The sequence below is a fragment of the Staurois parvus genome, unplaced genomic scaffold, assembly GCF_062004578.1.
Source record: "Staurois parvus isolate SC_StPar_1 unplaced genomic scaffold, SC_StPar_1.0 ptg000719l, whole genome shotgun sequence".
Classification (NCBI taxonomy): domain Eukaryota; kingdom Metazoa; phylum Chordata; class Amphibia; order Anura; family Ranidae; genus Staurois; species Staurois parvus.
The window spans coordinates 10,741,600-10,763,791 of record NW_028318515.1 but is presented as its reverse complement, the minus strand read 5'-3'; the positions used below and the strand labels follow the sequence as shown (position 1 = coordinate 10,763,791).

General features: G+C 45.0%; 1 protein-coding gene across 1 annotated transcript in view; it reads right to left on the bottom strand.

Moving 5' to 3' along the window:
- Positions 1-1,130: 1,130 nt before the first annotated feature.
- Positions 1,131-22,192, bottom strand: part of PIWIL1 (piwi like RNA-mediated gene silencing 1) — a 474,823-nt gene continuing 453,761 nt past the window's right edge. The window contains exons 19-20 of the mRNA XM_089653649.1: positions 2,713-2,860; positions 1,131-2,620 (exon numbers count right to left, since the gene is read on the bottom strand). Coding sequence (XP_089509775.1) covers positions 2,504-2,620; positions 2,713-2,860 — 265 coding nt within the window. The 3' untranslated portion in view covers positions 1,131-2,503. The remainder of the gene's footprint in view (positions 2,621-2,712; positions 2,861-22,192) is intronic.

Here is a 22,192-nt window from a genome sequence, read left to right as displayed (position 1 = left end):
GGGGGAACTGACTTGGGGTCACTGACATCCCCAGTGACACCAATACAGTGATCAGTGCAAGAAAAAAAAAATACTGACACTGTACTAATGGCACTGGGGAGGAAGGGGTTAACATTTGTATTCAATGACAGGGTTATTATGAGGGAAGTGTTTTACTAGGGGGCAGGGGTGTGTACTGCAGGGAGACACGCTGATCGGGACAGATAAACTTTTCTATCCCGATCAGCTTGTCAGGAGCTGACAGGGAACTGACAAAGAGCAGAGCTGTGTGTAAACAATGCAGCCCTGTTCTCTGTCAGTGTTTGCCGCTAATCGCCGGTAATGACTGACCGTGACCCGGTGACTGACATCCGAAGCCGCGATTGGTGACACAGGTAGGTCGGTGGCGCGCCTCGCGCGCGCCCCCTACCTGTTTTGCAATAGCACATTTTAAAATGTGCTTTTGCGCAGCCGTGCCGCCCTGCAAACGTTTTATTGCAGTGGCTGGTCTTAAAGTGGTTAAAGAGCCTCCCTGTATTTGGCATAACACTAGTTTATAAATAAAACTTTATTTTTATGTTGCATTGCTTTTTTTTTTTTATATTTTCAGCTACATAAAAGCAATGAAAGACTAATGTTAAAAATGGAAAAAAATTTCAAATAAAAAAAATCTCTGCAAACAGGCTTTATAGGCATTTTTTATGCCTAATGTTAATGTACTGGCACTTTTCCCCACCCACCCAAGATGCTGTGTACAGCCTGCACAACCAGTGAATGGGTGCACCTTGCTGTATTCTTGTACATGAAGATGCTTTTTTGAACCTCCATTTACCCACTCATGTGTGTCTTGATATATTTTCCGTATGTAGAAGTTTCATGTTTGAAAAATATGTTGGACATCCATGCACAGACAAATACCAATGCAAAGAAGCAAAGGCATTTACAAAAGTAAGACCACAAACCACTATTCACTTGTATAGTAGCAGTACATGGCACCTACAAATACTTGGGTGCGGGAAAGCACTGGAAGATTTATGCTAGGCATAAAAAAATGCCCATAAAAGTTTGCATGCATAAACTTTAAAAGCAATAAATAACCACAATGTAAATCAACTTTTATTGCAAGTGCAAAATAAAGGACACAACTGCATGAATACAAAAACATATGAGTCCACAGGGCTAAATTATTTTCACTTATTATTGTGAATAAAGTAAAACATACAAAAATAATTTAACTTTGTGAAAAATACAGAATCATGGAAATTAAAAAACAAAAACAGGATTTTTACATGCACAGGACTGGATGATTGAATTACTACAGCTTCCCCTCATTCACTAACAGAGAAATTTTACTTCGTGAATGAGATGAAGTTGTAGTGACTTTATTCATGTGAAGGTAAAAATACAGTTTTTAAATTTTTAGGTGCATTTTAATGGGTATTCTTTGCAAAGTAAACATTAGTAAATACAGGCGATTATTACCTTCAAATTACATTGCAGACAGGTAACTGTGTTTACTGCAACAAACGAATAATGAAAAGACCATATATTTTATGATCAGGTTATATTTAGATAGAAGAATATCAATGTACCAATCTTATATGCAAATGAAAAACATGACCGTAATTATATGCCAAAGCCATAATTAGGGAACATATATTTTATTGGCCTTCTGATGTGCACACATCTGACACACCTTTTCAGAGTTACACGTTTACCATGGAGGAAGGCCAATGTATTTTCCTTGATACACACACGACATGGCTAGTAAACTATTGGTATCACAAATCTTCTGCAGTACAACAGAATACAGTGGGCTTCGCTTTCTAATGGAGTAAAGACTGTTCCCTTTGTGAAGTGACTGTTGGTAAATAAAGTGAATCTATATTCACTTTGAAAACCCAATAATGTCCAAGGAAAAGTTCTTATTTTTGCTAGCATGTGACTGGATAAACTAAAGCTAACCTAATACAGTTTTTTTTTTTTCAAGAAGTCAGCAGACTGAACAAAAATAATAATAATAACAGATTCCTCGATCCACAGGAACCAGGTGGATGGAGGAAACGCCCCCTGTTGGGACATGGCATGGCATATGCCAATGACAGAATACACTGAAAGTTGGACCTACTTGAGTGGCCAAATTTTGATAACTGAATTGTCAGATTTAGGGTGAATTCACACCAGCGAATACACTTGCACTGTGGTTAGATGTGAGAACCCCAGTGGGGGTTCCCATGATAATCTGCGGGTGGCTAATCAATGCCTACTCGCATTTAGTTGCTCATGTAGTAATATTGCCTATATTATACCTTGAGATGACAACACAAACACTTCTCAAGCAAGAAAGGGTGTGGCTTGTATGCCAGAGAAAGTGTATCATTATTTATAACAATTACAACTGAAAAATGGCATACCTGCCTTAACAAAGTTGCTAAATCTCAGTACTGAACGCACACTAACCTATGACTAAACTGTCATGTTATTGTTATAAAGCATTGAACATAAGAAAATATTTAGATTTCTTCTACAAGTAGTAAAGCTGGTTAGAAAGTGACAGATGTGGTTCTCTGTGTACACTCTGTCCAACCAGAAACGCCAGTTTATGGGCATACTGACAAGGAGCTGGCACTCTAATAACTCCCTGGGTTGAAAAGGAAAAAGAATATACAATTAAAATGCAGACAGAATAACAACAAAAGCATTAAAATTAACGCACACACCTAAGGTACTTACTGGCCAGTTGTAGTACAAATGGCACATTTTGTATGTCAGTCTCTGCATGTGGTCTGGCTTCAGGGAGCCGGTGTCATATACAACGTTGTAGTGTGTTGGAGACACTGTGCCTTGTCTTACAGACTGACTTATTATGAAGAAGTCATACCTACAGCAAAAACACAAGTTTAATGTTTTACATAAAATATGTTATGCAATAACTTGTGAAACTCTTCAAACATAAATTTATGTCACTACCTTCAGATGATTAGACACCAGAAAAAGGTTTGCTGGGAACTGCCCCCAGTACCCCCCTCCCCCATGCAGTCTAGACCACTTTGTGGGGCTCCAGTTCTGTAGCAAGCAGTAAGGAGATCATAAAGAAAAAAGGGGAGGAACCCATGTCCTGTGTTGTACTCCAAACTATGGAATCTATATGTACAGTTGTGTTCAAAATAATAGCAGTCAGACATCACTAACCTGATCAATCACTGTTTTTGGTAGAAATGATATTTCTACATGGCAAATAATTTACTAGCAGGTGTAGTAGAGTAATAGAAATCCAACAGACCCAACAGTCATGACATGCATGCTGCCGATTCTGTGTAATTGAATCACTATCAAAATAATAGCAGTGTGGAGTTCTATTAGTGAGGTCATTCATTCTTTGAAAAACAGGTGGCAATTATTGCACTTATTTAAGGAAGGAAGGAAGGCAGCAAATGTTGTACATGCTGGTTACAGTGCATTTCTCTCTGAAATTCTGAGGAAAATGGGTCGTTCCAGACATTGTTCAGAAGAACAGCGTACCTTGATTAAAAAGTTGATTGGAGAGGGGAAAACGTATAAAGAAGTGCAGAAAAAGATAGGCTGCTCTGCTAAAATGATCGCAAATGCTTTAAAATGGCAACCAAAACCTGAAAGATGTGGAAGAAAGTGAAAAACTACCATTCGAATGGATAGAATAGCCAAAATGGCAAGGACTCAGCCAACAATCAGCTCCAGGAAGATCAAAGAAGGTCTAAAGTTACCTGTGAGTACTGTTACAATTAGAAGACGCCTATGTGAAGCCAAGCTATCTGCAAGAAGCCCCCGCAAAGTCCCACTGTTGAAAAAAAGACGTGCTAAAGAGGTTACAATTTGTCAAAGAGCACATTGACTGGCCTAAAGAGAAATGGCGCAACATTTTGTGGACTGATGAAAGTAAGATTGTTCTTTTTGGGTCTAGTGGCCAGAGACAATTTGTCAGACGACCCCCAAACACTGAATTCAAGCCACAGTACACTGTGAAGACAGTGAAGCATGGTTGCGCAAGCATCATGATATGGGGATGTTTCTCATACTACCATGTTGGGCCTATTTATGGCATACCAGGGATCATGGATCAGTATGAATACATCAGAATACTTGAAGAGGTCAAGCTGCCTTATGCTGAAGAGGAAATCAAAATCTTCAAACATTTTTCAGTTTATATAGTGAATGTGAGTTTGTAAAAACGAATACAAACACTGCTATTTTTTTTTAGAGAAACAACACAAATTTGATATATTTTTCTTCATGTTTTGATTTGGAATAGAATGTGTAGTGTTCCCAATGCATTTGTGTGTATGGAAATAAAAGCTATTAGAAGGATTTTGAGCTTTATTCACTTTTTTCAACACACTGCTATTATTTTGAACACAACTGTATATATGTGACGACATGTTTTGCTTTGAAAGCCGAAGTGATGTAACATTCTTTTGCTTCTGCTTTGTGATGACACACAGCCAACAGGTGGGAAGCCTCACTTTCGTCATTCACTGTACATGCTGCTAGTAAACAGAACTTTCTGAGCTTCAAAGAAGGCAAATTGTTGGTGCCTGCTTAGCTGGTGCTTCTGTGACTGAAGTTGCCAATTTATTTGCTGTGTTGCGATGTACAGTATAAAAGGTTATGTCAGCATATACAGTTTTCGGGAAAATATTGCCTGATAAACAAGCACAGTCGACATGGTCAACCGACCAAACGAGACAAAAGGACATTGCACAGGATTGTGGCTCAGAGTAAGGAAACAACTGCAACAAAAGTGACTAAGGAGCTCATTCTCAGTCTACACAGCACATGTCTTGAAGCATAATCCATCTGGAATGCCAAGTGTGATATTTCGCCTATAGGAAAAATTATTGTTAAGGTAACTGAAATTGTTCTGATGGCAACTAAAAGGAAAGTAAAATATCGTCATGAATGGCAAATGCTTTTTTGGGGTCGTGCACTATCACCTAATTGTGCCAGGTATATGAGTAATGTGAGTACATTGATATATACAGTGAAGGAAATAAGTATTTGATCCCCTGCAGATTTTGAATGTTTGCCCACTCACAAAGAAATGATCAGTCTAAAAATCGAATGGTAGGTGCATTGTAACACTGAGAGACAGAATAGCAACAAAAAAATTAAAAGAAAGGCATGTCTAACAAATTATATACTGATTTGCATGTTCATGAGGGAAATAAGTATTTGATCCCCTTCACAGAACATGACTTAGTACTTGGTGCCAAATACCTTGTTGGCAATCACAGAGGTCAGACGTTTCCTGTAGTTGGCCACAAGATTTTCATACATCTCAGGAGGGATTTTGGTCCACTCCTCTTGGCAGATCCTCTCCAAGTCATTAAGGTTTGGTGGCTGACATTTGGCAACTCGAACTTTCAGCTCCCTCCACAGATTTTCAATCGGATTAAGGTCTGGAGACTGGCTAGGCCACTCCAGGACCTTAACCACTTCCCGACCGGCCGTTGCATATTAACGGCCGGACGGTGGCACTGCAGGGTCGGGTGGCCGTTTATAAACGGCCTCCCCGCACCCTGCTTGTGCGCGCTCCCACGCGATCCGGTGCCCGCTGTGTCCCCCGGACACAGTAAAACACCGATCGTCGGACGGGACCTCTGTACGAGGTCCCGATCATGTGATCACTGTGTGTTAGAACCCGCCAGGTGGTGCCCCTGGCTGCCCACTTGACAGACCTACCCAAAGCGTGGAGTCTAAGTCCCGGTCTGTGCTTTCACCAGGGCCCCTGATGGTGGGGATGGACTTGAAACAGACCGGGACCAGGTCACGACCTCCGAGCAGGCCCACCAGTGGCAGGGGCAACCTCCGGGGATGTATTGGTACCGGGAGAGCCAGATGTGAGGAGGACGGCAGGACCTAGCAGGATGGATCACGAGCGGGGGTCCCGTGGGGTAGGCGAGGTACAGAATCGGCAGGCGGAGAGTAGTCAGGTCACACGCAGGGTCAGCAGGATAAGTCAGTCCGTAGAGAGGTCAAAACAAGCCGAGGGTCAGGATGGGAGAAGGCAGAGTAGTCGGGTACAATCCGGGTCAACACAGGAGTAGGCAGCGTAGTCAGGGTTAATCAGGGTCAAAAACACAGGTACAGGACTCAGGAACTCAGATAGACCTTGCGGCGATTGCTGACAGTGCAGGGCATCTTTAAATATTGCGCCCTGCACTGTCATTGGCCGCTCGGAACGCGCCCCCGGGCTGTCATTGGCCGCCCGAGGCGCGCCCGCGGGTCCCACTGCGCATGCGCGGCATCCTGTCATCCACGGCTCGCCGGGACCTAGTGCCTGTGTCCCGGCGTGAGCCGTGGCCAGTGCGCATGCGCCGGCCGACAGGATGCCGCGATCCCTGACATTGCCCCCCCCCCTATGGGCACCCTCCGGGAGCCCCACTGATCTCTCCACCGCGGGTGGCCACGAAAAAATTCCCGGATGAGTCTGGGGGCGTGAACATTCTGGATGGGCACCCAAGAATTCTCCTCAGGGCCATAACCCTTCCATTTTATCAGGAACTGCGTCTGGCCCCCCCTCTTTCGGCAACTGAGAATAGTTTCTACCTCATATTCCTCCTGGTCACCTATGGCGACTGCCTCAGGAAGTCTGGATTGGCGATCCGGGAAGGAATCTGGTCTGGATGGTTTCAGGAGAGAGACATGGAACACCGGGTGTATTTTGAAAGACTCCGGGAGCTCAAGTTCATAGGCCACTTCATTGATCACCCGTTTAATTGGAAATGGTCCTAGGTACTTCGGTCCTAACTTCCTGGAAGGACACAGCATTTTCAAGTTGGTCGTAGCCAACCAAACCTGATCCCCCGGCTGGAGCAACAGCTCTCCTCTTCTCTTCCTGTCGAACGCCTTTTTACTATCTTCTTGGGCCTTAGTGATGGCCTCCTGAATCGTTTTGTTATTGACAGAAAAGAAATGCAAGACATCTTGAGATGCGGGTACCGGACTTTCAGGCGTTAGGTCGGGGAGAAACGTAGGATGATATCCGAAATTGGTAAAAAACGGTGATTGTCCCGTCGCTGAGTGGCTCGAGTTATTATAGGCGAACTCTGCAGAAGGCAACAGTGTTAGCCAGTCGTCCTGGAGATAGGAGGTGTAGCATCTGAGGTACTGTTCCAATGTTTGATTGGTCCTTTCTGTTTGCCCGTTGGTCTGTGGATGGTAAGCAGATGACAGTGACAGTTTGATTCCTAATGCTTCACATAAGGCTTTCCAGAATCTAGATGTGAACTGGACTCCCCGATCCGATACTATGTCTTCGGGTATCCCATGTAGCCTTACTACTTCCTTGATGAATATCCGTGCAGTCTCCGGTGCCGACGGGGTTCTTTCCAAGGGCACGAAATGAGCCATCTTTGAAAAGCGATCCACGATCACCATTATAGCAGTGTAGCCTTGAGACGGTGGGAGTTCGACCACAAAATCCATGGCAATCATTTGCCAGGCCCGTTTGGGTATCGGCAATGGACGCAACAATCCCCAGGCCTTGCTTCTGGAGGGCTTGTTCCTTTGGCAGGTGGGACAGGTCTGGACGTAGCGCTCGCAGTCTTTGACCATGTTTGGCCACCAGAATGAGCGTCGTAGTAGCTCCAGAGTCTTCGCCACCCCAAAGTGCCCTGCCATTGGATGGTCGTGGCAGTGCCCCAGGACGAAAGTTTGAACTCCTTCTGGCACCACGATCCGATCTTCCTTCCAAAGCAGACCATCGCGGTTCTGGAGAGGCGACCCAGGCGGGACTGGCAGTCCAACGGAAGCGTCAATCAGTCTGGAGCGAAGTTCCGTTTGCAGGACGAGGAAGCTTCCGGATGGCAAAATTGTGTCAGGTAACACTGTATCGTCGGGGTCCTCAAACATGCGGGACAGAGCGTCTGGTTTTGTATTTTTAGACCCCGGTCGGTACGTTATATGAAAGGTAAATCGAGAGAAGAAAAGAGCCCATCTCGCCTGGCGTGGTCTCAGTCGTTTCGCCGTCCTTAAATACTCGAGGTTTTTGTGATCCGTGAATATTAGGATGGGGTGTGTGGCTCCTTCCAGGAGATACCTCCATTCTTCTAGAGCGGACTTGATGGCCAGGAGTTCCCGATCTCCAATATCGTAATTGCGCTCCGCCGGAGTCAACTTCCTGGAGAAAAACGCCACGGGATGCAGTAACTCCTTGGCACCACTCCTTTGGGAAAGAATCGCTCCTACCGCGTTTTCGGAGGCGTCCACTTCCAAAACATATGGAAGAGAAGAATCTGGATGGCAGAGAATGGGAGCAGAAGTAAACAATTTCTTGAGCATGTCGAACGCGGTCTGGGCTTCAGGGGTCCATTTAAAACGAGTCCCTTGTTTAGTCAGTTGCGTGATTGGGGAGACCAGCCCTGAGAAGTTCCTGACAAACTTTCTATAAAAGTTTGCGAATCCAATGAAACGCTGTACCCCCCTCTTATCGGTGGGTGTTGGCCAATCTAAGATCGCCGTGACTTTCTGGGGATCCATCGCGACCCCCGCGGGAGAGAGGACCAGTCCCAAGAACGTTATTTCACACTGTTCAAAACAGCACTTTTCTGCCTTGGCGTAAAGCCCGTGTTGGCGTAAACGTGTTAGGACCCTTGCCACATGCTCCCTATGAGCCTCCAGTGAGGGTGAAAATATCAGGATGTCATCTAGGTAGACAACCACGAAGACATCGAGGAAATCACGAAAGACATCGTTAATAAAGTGTTGGAAGGTGGCCGGTGCGTTACAGAGCCCGAACGGCATCACCAAATATTCGAAATGACCGAATCTCGTACGAAAGGCTGTCTTCCATTCATCCCCCTCCCTGATACGTACAAGGTTATATGCCCCCCGCAAGTCAAATTTAGTAAAAATCGCTGCTGACCCTAACCTCTGGAGGAGCTCAGGGACTAGGGGTAACGGATAGCGATTTTTTACTGTGATTTTATTCAGGTCTCGGTAGTCAATGCAGGGCCGTAACGATTTGTCTTTTTTTTCTACAAAAAACAACCCAGCCCCGGCCGGGGACGTGGACGGGCGAATAAATCCCTTCCGCAGATTGTCATCAATATACTCCCTCAAAACCCCTGATTCTAGTTCCGATAATGGAAAAATGCGACCGAATGAAATCTCAGATCCGGGTAGGAGGTCTATGGGGCAATCGTAGGAACGGTGTGGGGGAAGAATGTCTGCTTCTCGCTTACTGAACACATCTAAGAAATCGTGGTAGGCCGGAGGGATAACCTGAGACAGATCCGTATCACCATCCATGCATAGGAGAAACCGGGGCGGCACGGGCCCTGGGACGTGGCAGTGATCCCGGCAGTATGGTGACCGAAACTGAACCGTTCCCTTCTCCCAATCAACCCGGGGGTTATGGGCCCGCAGCCAAGGAAGCCCCAGAATGATTGGGAAAAGGGGGGATGCGATAGCATCCAGACGGAGGAACTCCTGATGATGGTCAGCCATCGTGGTAAAAATAGGGGGAGTCTCCTGATCCACCACTCCCGACTTTATGCTAGACCCGTCTGCCAGGAAGATGTTAAACCCCCTTTCTTTGGTCTGGAGGGGAATCTTTTGCCGGTGAGCAAAAGTAAGATCAATGAAACAACTACATGCTCCCGAATCAATGATTGCGGTCACCGACAGGGTTCCTCTGGGAAGCTGTAACGACACAGGTATTGCCAGGTAACTAGATAGGTCACCCCTTTCTGTAGGTAACGGAAAACAGGAAGCGGACTTACTCATTTTTGCAGGACAGGAGCGCACCTGGTGACCAGCTTCCCCACAGTACAGACATAGGTTCTGCGATCGTCTCCTCTGACGTTCCTCGGCTGATAACGTGGAACGGGCCAGTCCCAGTTGCATGGGTTCTGAGGTGTCCCCTGCTTCCGTGCTCCGAGCATGGCTCCCTGGGGTTGGAGCTGCTTCTCTCGGTGGGATCCATGCCACCCTTTGACCCTGGCTACTCCTTTCCAGGCGACGCTCTCTCAGTCTGCGGTCAATTTGGATGGCCAACTCTATCAGTTTCTCAAGAGAGTCCGGTAGTCCTACTCGTGCTAATTCGTCTTTTAGAGACTCAGACAGCCCAATGCGGAACTGGTGACATAATGCCGCATCGTTCCATCTGGTATCTCCCATCCAACGCCTGAAATCAGACGCATACTCTTCGGCCGCCCGGCGGCCTTGCCGCAGAGAGTATAGAGTAGCCTCTGCAGAGGCAGACCGCTGGGGGTCGTCATATAGGACGGCCATGGCCTGAAAGAACTCAGTCACGGAATCGAGATGGGGGTCACGCTTCTCCATCAGGCGGTGAGCCCAATCCTGGGGCTCATCCTGAAGGAGAGAGATTATAAACCCCACCTTGACGGTCTCGACGGAAAACGTGCGGGGCTGCAGGTCAAAAAATAAAGTGCACGCGTTCCGGAAGGCCCGAAAACGGCTTCGGTCTCCACGGAATCGTTCCGGCAGGGGAACGCGGGGTTCGGGAGCTAGGGGTGCCGCAACTGCTCCGGATGCTGGAGCAGCGGGTGACTCCGCTGTTGCGGAACTTGGAGCAGGGGGAGTCTGGGTGGCAAACGACTCCATGCGGTCCTCAAGCCGGGTGCAGCGGCTGTGAAAATTCTGGAAGGCCTGGGTCAGAGTCGCCAGGTGCTGGCATATATCCTCTAGGGACGCCGGTCCTCTTCCTGGCTCTGTCATGGCCGCAAGGTACTGTTAGAACCCGCCAGGTGGTGCCCCTGGCTGCCCACTTGACAGACCTACCCAAAGCGTGGAGTCTAAGTCCCGGTCTGTGCTTTCACCAGGGCCCCTGATGGTGGGGATGGACTTGAAACAGACCGGGACCAGGTCACGACCTCCGAGCAGGCCCACCAGTGGCAGGGGCAACCTCCGGGGATGTATTGGTACCGGGAGAGCCAGATGTGAGGAGGACGGCAGGACCTAGCAGGATGGATCACGAGCGGGGGTCCCGTGGGGTAGGCGAGGTACAGAATCGGCAGGCGGAGAGTAGTCAGGTCACACGCAGGGTCAGCAGGATAAGTCAGTCCGTAGAGAGGTCAAAACAAGCCGAGGGTCAGGATGGGAGAAGGCAGAGTAGTCGGGTACAATCCGGGTCAACACAGGAGTAGGCAGCGTAGTCAGGGTTAATCAGGGTCAAAAACACAGGTACAGGACTCAGGAACTCAGATAGACCTTGCGGCGATTACTGACAGTGCAGGGCATCTTTAAATATTGCGCCCTGCACTGTCATTGGCCGCTCGGAACGCGCCCCCGGGCTGTCATTGGCCGCCCGAGGCGCGCCCGCGGGTCCCACTGCGCATGCGCGGCATCCTGTCATCCACGGCTCGCCGGGACCTAGTGCCTGTGTCCCGGCGTGAGCCGTGGCCAGTGCGCATGCGCCGGCCGACAGGACGCCGCGATCCCTGACACTGTGACATCATGTGACATCATTGCTTACTACGTGTGAAATCTGTGAATGATCACAGAGGTCACATGGTACAAGGCCATTCACAACAGCCTTGTACCATGTGACAAGCTGTGACCAATCACAGCTCACTCAGTACTTCTCAATGAGTGCAGGAATGCACACAGAGAGAAAGAGAAATGATTGCTTTTACATCCTATATGGGTGTAAAAGCAATCAGTGTAAAAAAAAAAAAAAAAAAAAAAAATCTTCATCACCCCCCACAAGTAGTACAGTGTCACCATGGTGACACTGTACTGCTGGGGTGACAGTATGTAAAAAAAAAATAAATAAAAAATAATATAAAAAAAATAAAAATGTAAAAAAAAATGTTTAAAAATTATAATTTTTGGTTATAAACTAATTTGGATTTTTTTTTGTTTTACTAAAAAGATAACGGAATAAATTTTGGCCAAGATTTATGATGAAATATTATTATTTGCAAATATAAATAAATATATTTGCAAAATTAAAAAAAAAACAAAAAACTTTTTTTCTAAATTTTTGGACTTTTTCATTTACATAGCAAAAAAAATAAAAATCCCAGTGGTGAATAAATACCACCAAAATAAAGCTTTATCTGTCTCAAAAAAATGGTAAAAAATTCAATTGGGTACAGTGTTGCATGACCGTGCAATTGTCATTCAAAGTATGATAGAGATGAAAACTGAAAATTGCCCTGGTCAGGAAGGGGGTAAAAGTGTCCGGACTGGAAGTGGTTAATGTGCTTCTTCTTGAGCCACTCCTTTGTTGCCTTGGCCATGTGTTTTGGGTCATTATCATGCTGGCACATCCATCCACGACCCATTTTCAATGCCATGGCTGAGGGAAGAAGGTTCTCACCCAAGAGTTGACGGTACATTGCCCTGTCCATCAACCCTTTGATGCGGTGCAGTTATCCTGTTTCCTTAGTGGAAAAACACCCCCAAAACAGAATGCTTCCACCACCATGTTAGTCAGTTGGGATGGTGTTCTTGGGGTCATAGGCAGCATTCCTCCTCCTCCAAACATGGCGAGTTGAGTTGATGCCAAAGAGCTCAGTTTTGGTCTCATTTGACCACAACACTTTCAACCAGTCCTCCTCTGCATCATTCAGATGTTCAGTGGCAAACTCAGCCTGGACATGTGCTTTCTTGAGCAGCGGGACCTTGCAGGATTTCAATCCTTGTCAGCATAGTGTGTTACCAATTGTTTTCTTGGTGACTGTGGACCCAGCTGCCTGGAGATCATTGACGAGATCCTCACATATAGTTCTGGGATGATTCCTCACTGTTCTCATGATCATGGACACTCCACAAGATGAGATCTTGCATGGTGCACCAGACCGAGGGAGACTGACAGTTGTCTTGTGTTTCTTACATTTGCGAATGATTGAACCAACTGTTCCCACCAAGCTGCTTGGCGATAGTTTGGTAGCCCAGTCCAGCCTTGTGTAGGTCTACAATCTTGTCCCTGACATCCTTGGACAGCTCTTTGGTCTTTGCCATGGTTTAGAGTTTGGAATCTGATTGTTTGATTGCTCCTGTGGACAGGTGTCTTTTATTCAGGTAGCAAAATAAGATTAGCAGTACTCCCTTTAAGAGACTGCTTCTAATCTCAGTTTGTTACCTGTATGAAAGACACCTGTTAGCCAGAAATCCTGCTGCATGATAGGGGATCAAATACTTATTTACCTCATGAACATGCAAATCAGTGCATAATTTGTTAGACATGCATTTCTTTAGAATTTTTTGTTGCTATTCTGTCTCTCAGTGTTACAATACACCTACCATTCGATTTATAGTCTGATAATTTCTTTGTGAGTGGGCAAACATTCAAAATCAGCAGGGGATCAAGTACTTATTTCCTTCACTGTATATATTGTGTAGATGGCTGAAGCTAATTCGATATTGGACCTCTAAATCTGACGTGAATATTGACATTGGTCTTATTATTTTACCTGTGGACCCTAAATTTGCACTTTTAAACATACAGCGGATAAAAAAAAAGTATTGAACATGTCACAATTTTACTAGGTAAATATATTTTTAAAGGTGCTATTGACATGAAATTGTGACCATGAAACAACCCATGCAATCCATACATACAAAGAAACCAAAACAAATACGTTCAGAAATTAGGTTATGTGTAATAAAATGGATTGACACGGAGAAAAAGTATTGAACATGCTAACTTAAATGTAATACTTCGTACAAAACCCTTTGTTGGTAATGACAGCTTCAAGACGCCTCCTGTATGGAGAAACTAGTCGCATACATTGCTCGGGTGTGATTTTGGTCCCTTCTTCCACACAGTCTTCAAATCTTGAAGGCTCCATGGCCCTCTTCTATGAGCTCTGATCTTTAGTTCTTTTCATAGATTTTCTATAGGATTCAAGTCAGGTGATTGGAAATGTCCACCCTTGTTTCATCTTCATCATCCTGGTTGATGGCAGCAGATTTTTATCAAGAATGTCTTGGTACATTTTTCCATTCATCCTTCCTTCAATGAAATGAAGTTTGCCAGTGCCGTATGCTGAAAAATAGCCCCACACCATGATGTTCCCACCTCCAAACTTCACTGTTGGTATGGTGTTTTTGAGGCGATGTGCAGTGCCATTCGAACTCCAAACGGTGTGTATTATGGCGTCCAAAGAGTTAAATTTTGGTCTCATCTGACCAAAAATATTCTCCCAATATCTCACAGGCTTGTCTAAATATTGCGCAGCAAACTTTAAACGAGCTTCAACATGCTTTTTGGAGTCTTGCGTGGAGAGCATGCACACAGGCCATGCTGGTTGAGTGCATTAATTATTGTTTTCTTTGAAACAATTGTACCTTGTACCTAATTTTTTCCTAAACAAACCAAAAACCACTGAAAATTTTGAAAAGAAAAAAAAAAATTTCTTAAGTTTTTGTTACAAAATTTTGTAAATAAGTGATTTTTCTCCTTCACTGATGTGCGCTAATGAGGCTGCACTGATAGGTGACACTGATGGGCATTGACAGGCATCACTGATGGGCACTGAAAGGCAGCACTCATATATGGCGCTGATAGGCGGCACTGACTAGCACTGTTAGGTGGCACTGACTGGCACTGTTAGGCGGCACTGATGCACATTGACTGGCATTGATAGGTGGCACTGATGTGTGACGCTGAAAGGCAGCTCAGATGGGCACTGATATATGGCATTGGCAGGTGGCATGGAGGAGCACTGAGTGCTGACACTGATAGTGGCGCTGCTGGGGCTACACAGATCATCAGAGCATACTGATCATCAGTGCTCTGATGATCTGTGTACATGTCCCCTCCGAGGAATGCTGATTACCGGCTCTCCTCTCCTCACGAGCTGTCAGAGTGACAGTTCATGGGGAGAGAAATGCAGATAACCGGCATTTCCCTGTTTACATGTGATCAGCTGTGATTGGACACAGCTGATCACATGACCGAGCCGACATCTTCGGCTCTTTCCGTGCATGTGCATGTGCGGTTAGAATGGGAACGAGAGAACCACTTTGCATCCATCATATTACTATATGGTGGGCGAAAGGCGGTTAAAGGCCATCCGTTGAGACTGAACCAGCTGACATTAATTTGCACTGACAAGGGGCAGGAATGCTTTCTAATTACTGATCATTTCAGCTGGTGTCTTGGCTTTCCATGCCTTTTTTCCACCTCCCTTTCTTCATGTGTTCAATGCTTTTCCCCTGTGGCATTCCATTTTATTACACATACCCTAATTTCTGAACATATTTGTTTTGTTTTTCTGTATGTATGGATTGCTACCGGCATGTGGTGAAAATTCCATGTCAATAGCACCTTTAGAAATATATTTACTGAGAAAAATAGAGATGTGTTCAATACTTATTTTACCCACTGTATCTGAAGACGTTATCCCCGATGCATTGATTAACCACTTGCTCTCCTGAGGATTTACCCCCCCCCCCCCTTCCTGACCAGGCCATTTTTTGCATTATGGCGCTGCGTTACTTTAACTGACAATTGCGCGGTCATGCAACACTACACCCAAATGAAATGTACGTCCTTGGGGGCGTGTCCAAGATGGTGACCGAATCGGCCGTATAATCGCTAGCTCCGGAGCCTTATACCTGAATCCGTGGCCATCCAGGCAGCAGAAGGCCATCAGCGGGCACCGGAGTTCTCCCCAACCCTGCCCGCACCTAGAGGGGGGGAGCCGAGCGACTTTGGCCCCTCTCCACGGCGGCAGACACGGTTGGCTCGGTGTGGCCTACTGTGATCTCTCCTCCTTGCACAATCAACTTCCCTCCAGTCAGTGGGGAGCCTCTAGTGGGCACCGGAGGCCTTTCCGACACTCCCCACATCTGGCATACCCGGCCTGTTAAGACCTACCGCAGCCTGCCATGACATAACCAGGCCCCTGTTCTGGACACCATCCAACTCAATCGTGAGTACAGCCAGCGGGGGGAGTACAGTCAGCACCCAACAAGTCCCCTACCAGTGCCCCAGGGACTGTGACAGGAGTCTGGGGCCTATATCACTGTAAATGTAGCCCCTATTGGCCTGGAAGCTTGTGGGGGCCTGCAACTGCCAGGGAGTCAGGTATCCCTACACTCCATCTGACCATAATATGCAAAAGGGTAAAAGTGAGCGCTAAAATTAAGCTGCTGTACACCGAAAAGGCACCAAAGAACCTCTTTGAACTAAACTGACAGCAAAGGCGCAGCGCTATTCCAATAACTATCAGATATAGAATGTAAATACTGATGTACCGAGAAAATGGTCTGTAACAGTATGATCCCAATTGCACAGTCTTAATGAGCATATAATCCAACTTGTAATGGAAAGATAACTAAAAGTGACAGTAGTGCATATATATAAAAGTGACTACTCAGTCCCAAAGTCTATGTATATAAATGAAGTAAGTGATCCACTGTGCTTCTTCTGGTGATCAAATTATTCGAATTATACACTCACCAGATGCATAATTCCAATATGCATATAGAAACATGTATCATCTCCATGGTTCAGTGGAATCCTCTTATGGGCACGTCTATCATCTCTGGGCTTCCCTCTGGGCACCTCTATCCTTTTATGGGGTTCCCTCTGGATCATCCGGTTGGATATTGCACCTCTGGACACCCTTCCCTGAGGACTCTGTGGGTGGTGGACTCAGCAAGAGTCCCAAGAAAGGATGCCAGAATGGTGTGATATCGTTTTAAAGGGTAATTTATTGATCGATAGTAGACATAGACATAGTAGGTAAAGAAAAACTGACCATGAAACGGTTAAAGATGGCCACCGGCCCATGTGGGGACACGGCAGCGTGACTTCTGGACTCCGCAGCTCTTTCTCTTACGCGTTTCGTGCTAAATGCACATATTCATAGGGGGTGTGCTTGCCTCAGGGAAGGGAGTCCAGAGGTGCAGTATCCAACCGTATGATCCAGAGGGAACCCCATAAAAGGATAAAGGTGCCCAGAGATGATAGACGTGCCCATAAGAGGATTTCACTGAACCATGGAGATGATACATGTTTCTATATGGATATTGGAATTATGCATCTGGTGAGTGTGCAATTCGAATAATTTTATCACTAGAAGACGCACAGTGGATCACTTACTTCATTTATATACATATGTAGCTGGCCAGCTAAAACCGGTCCTAGGTTGCTAATATATTCACATATATTCACATATATGTGTATACCAAACCTGCCAATAACCTCAGTACAGTGTATATGTGCATATGTTAAAGCCAAAAGCAGAATCATTGCTGTAATTTATGTCTTTGAATGTTATATGACATTTATATATTCACTGTGTTAGCAGAAGCAGAAAAGGAAAATATGCCTTTAAGAGTCAGTACATAGGTGAGCCAATCACAGCCATCCTCACACTGTACAGAGCCTTAACCAATCCCAGCCAGTTTCACATTTGTAATGTACATAAAATGGTAAAGAGCGCCTTAGTAAAAAACAACAAGCTGCTATGCACAAAATAAGTACCAAAGACCTATGAAATAGACAGTAGATATATAAAAAGTGCAGCGCTAGTGAGCAATAATGAATAATAATAAAAAATATAAATTAATATTGAAAAGTCACTGATATAAGTATTGGGTAGTCCCGTGGATAAGCATAAATAGTTGAGGTGATTCTGTTATCCGTATAGAGGTGGTAATGAAATGCGCACTCACCGGACGCGCATATTAAATGCACATTGAGTATAAATATCCTGCTGCCAGGTGGTGGGCGATTCCTCCTCTCTCGGGTCCTAAGTGGGTGGTCCTTCTCCTCTGGGGGTCCCCTTATGTGGTCCTAGTGGGTGCTGTCACTACAGGTGGCCTGAGTAGTGAATGGCAATCCGTTCCTGAAGTGGGTCTGCGGACTAGAGCACTCCCCCAGGGGGCGACAATAACACTCCCATAGTGTAGTAAGTTTAAACCTCAAATTTATTAATAGGTTAAAACAATACAGCGTTGCAGACAGTAGTCTGTAAGCTAACTGACCAGCTGGTAAAACAATGATGGCCGCTGGAGCTCCACGTTGCTCCGGCGGATGTGACGTCACGGCGTGGTGTGGCTCTTCCTGACGCGTATCGTGCTCAAGTACGTCTTCAGAGGGGGGTCGCCAATCACGTCGTGTCGTCCGCCGTTCGCATTTATAGATAAAATCGCACATGCGCAGTAGACCGCAGCCATTTTGGGATAGCGCAGAGCGAACTGCGCATGCGCGGAAGTTGCGGGCGCCATTTTTCCTTGGTCCCACGGTGTGAAACAGGCTCAATGCCTGTGTGTTCCCAATAGGGGAATGTCTGTGTGTTCTCCAATGGGGATAAATAGAATCTAGTGTCCTTTTCCAATAATCAGAGAGGACATAATAGAAATTAATTAAACAGACTGAGTGTCTGCATAATATCCATGGCGATATATTGATGGGTTGAAATAGGGGAGAGCTCCAGCGCCAACTAGTGTTGGCGATGGGCAGAACTGATTTATATTCAATAAAATTCAATAATATGAATAATACAACTGGCCTATCCTTAGGATAGTATTTTATAATCCAGTGAAACATAAAAGGTATGACATTATAAAATGGGGGGTCTGGGAGATATTTTAATACAAAAAGAATTTTGATGAGAAATATATATATATATATATATATATGGCCCATTTCCCTATTATGACAAAGGTATATATCTCATTCCCATGGACTTAAGGTCAGTGCGCATGAGCAAATATTATCACTACAAAAAACCCAGGAATATTAATATAATAAAACATAATAAAACACAGTCCTATCTGTACATATCTCCCTTGGAGAGAAACGGTGTGATTATTCCTCATAACCAAGGAGATGGAAATATAAAAAATATATATAACAAATCCAATAATATAAAAAAAGTTCCGTATAAAAGAATCCATAAGGGTACTGTGTGGATGATTCTGCATATGTACTCTTATTATATTTGATATATTTCTTATCTATTTCACATGGTAATTCATTGATATTTTTATACATATTATATACCATGGTTCAGGTATAGTGGAATAATTTTCCATATATTAACCAATTATATAGGATTTCAATGGGATTAACATGTACTCTTATCCTTATTTACCTTAAAAGGTTTTATATATCAGCCCCTCATCCACACAGTACCCTTATGGATTCTTTTATACGGAACTTTTTTTATATTATTGGATTTGTTATATATATTTTTTATATTTCCATCTTCTTGGTTATGAGGAATAATCACACCGTTTCTCTCCAAGGGAGATATGTACAGATAGGACTGTGTTTTATTATGTTTTATTATATTAATATTCCTGGGTTTTTTGTAGTGATAATATTTGCACTGACCTTAAGTCCATGGGAATGAGATATATACCTTTGTCATAATAGGGAAATGGGCCATATATATATATATATATATATATATATATATATATATATATATATATATATATATATATTTCTCATCAAAATTCTTTTTGTATTAAAATATCTCCCAGACCCCCCATTTTATAATGTCATACCTTTTATGTTTCACTGGATTATAAAATACTATCCTAAGGATAGGCCAGTTGTATTATTCATATTATTGAATATAAATCAGTTCTGCCCATCGCCAACACTAGTTGGCGCTGGAGCTCTCCCCTATTTCAACCCATCAATATATCGCCATGGATATTATGCAGACACTCAGTCTGTTTAATTAATTTCTATTATGTCCTCTCTGATTATTGGAAAAGGACACTAGATTCTATTTATCCCCATTGGAGAACACACAGACATTCCCCTATTGGGGACACACAGGCATTGAGCCTGTTTCACACCGTGGGACCAAGGAAAAATGGCGCCCGCAACTTCCGCGCATGCGCAGTTCGCTCTGCGCTATCCCAAAATGGCCGCGGTCTACTGCGCATGTGCGATTTTATCTATAAATGTGAACGGCGGACGACACGACGTGATTGGCGACCCCCCTCTGAAGATGTGCTTGAGCACGATACGCATCAGGAGGAGCCACACCACAACGTGGAGCTCCAGCGGCCATCATTGTTTTACCAGCTGGTCAGTTAGCTTACAGACTACTGTCTGCAACGCTGTATTGTTTTAACCTATTAATAAATTTGAGGTTTAAACTTACTACACTATGGGAGTGTTATTGTCGCCCCCTGGGGGAGTGCTCTAGTCCGCAGACCCACTTCAAGAACGGATTGCCATTCACCACTCAGGCCACCTGTAGTGACAGCACCCACTAGGACCACATAAGGGGACCCCCAGAGGAGAAGGACCACCCACTTAGGACCCGAGAGAGGAGGAATCGCCCACCACCTGTCAGCAGGATATTTATACTCAATGCGCATTTAATATGCGCGTCCGGTGAGTGCGCATTTCATTACCACCTCTATACGGATAACAGAGTCACCTCAACTATTTATGCTTATCCACGGGACTACCCAATACTTATATCAGTGACTTTTCAATATTAATTTATATTTTTTATTATTATTCATTATTGCTCACTAGCGCTGCAGTTTCACATTTGTGCCTGTGTAAAACTCCCTGCTAGATTTTTCTAGAGTCACTTGCTCACCAGACAGAAGAGGAAACAAAGTTCCAGTCAGAGAAACTCTATGGAAGCAGAGAAGATCAAATAGGTATTTAATGCACTTGTGTATTCCTCTGTTAACAGTGCAGGTAGATCTGTGTGTAAAATCTGTTGTATGTGTTTACTTGTAGTTCCATGATATAATCCACCGAATTAAGCCAATGTAATGCGAAAGAAATAAAGCACTGTAATACGAAAAAAATAAACCACTGTAATACAAAAGAAATAAGCCACTGTAAGATAAACGAAACAATCCATTGTAAGCAGTGTTATATGAAGAAGATTGAAGTTATTAAAGAAATTAACTAAAGTATTCGGTGTGCTCTTTAAACCTACTGCATCCATAGAACGGAATTGGAGGAATTACAGAGTAAAGTCAGTCTAATCAAACAAAAGAAACAGCAATTGCATAATCTTTCTAATGCCACAGCGCACAAGGCACTACATAGTGCTGCGCCTGCTACAACATAGACTTTGACACTTTGGCACTGAGTAGTCACTTTTATGTATATGCACTACTGTTACTTTTAGTTATCTTTTCATTACAAGTTGGATTATATGCTCATTAAGACTGTGCAATTGTGATCATACTGGTACAGACCATTTTCTCGGTACATCAGTATTTACACTCCATCTGACCAGCTCTGGATCCTAGAGCTTTGGAGATCCTGTGCCAGGCGGTCCTGTCAGAGATCCGGGTGTGACCAGGGGTGTGTGGACTGACACAGGGAAGTAACAGGCTTCAGGAATGATATAATAACAATATACTTATTATTAGCTACCCAAATATACAACGCACAGTAAATAAACCAACCTTCCACTAATCTTAGTATGTCCAGGAACACAGGCGCAGTCAGGGCTGGAGAGGTGGAAGGGTCAGGCCGGCCATATGGTTCTGTTAACAACCGTCTGGTAGTACCCCTAGCAGTCCTCAGGACAGGATTCCCCAGGGCGTGGAGTCTAAGTCCCAGTTTGCTTATTCACCAGGGCCCCTGATGGTGGGGATGGACTTGGAGCAGACAGGAACCAGGTCGCGGCCCCTGAGTACACCTACTCGTGGTAGAGGGATCCGCCAGAGGTATATGCAGGTAGGAAGCCTGATGTGAAGAGGCAGAAGGTGTGAGCAGGGATGGCTGGATCCGTGCAGGATGGATGGATCGTCTGGGTAGCGTAAGGCGTAGTCAGGCAGGCCAGGTCAGCAACGTGCGGGCAGCGAGGTACCGAAAAAGCAGGCAGAGAATAGTCAGGGTCACAAGCCGGGTTCAGTAACTCACGGGCAGCGTGGTACAGAGGATCAGGCAGAGAATGGTCAGGGTCACACGCCCGGTTCAGTAACTCATGGGCAACGTGGTACAGAGGATCAGGCAGAGAATGGTCAGGGTCACAAGCCGGTTTCAGTAACTCACGGGCAGCACAGTACAGAGGATCAGGCAGAAGGATGGTCAGGCAAGCCAGGGGTTAAACAGGAGACGGTCAGCAGGGTCAGGAACAATGCAGAGTCGGCAACAAATCAGATAGGCAGAGGAACAGGAACACAGGACACAAGGTACAGGGGCTCATGGGAAACAACACCAAGGCCCTGACTGCAGGTCTGGCCATTCCTTAAATACACCTCCTGCAATCAGCCCCAGGTGTTGGCTGACTGCAGGAGTGAGCTT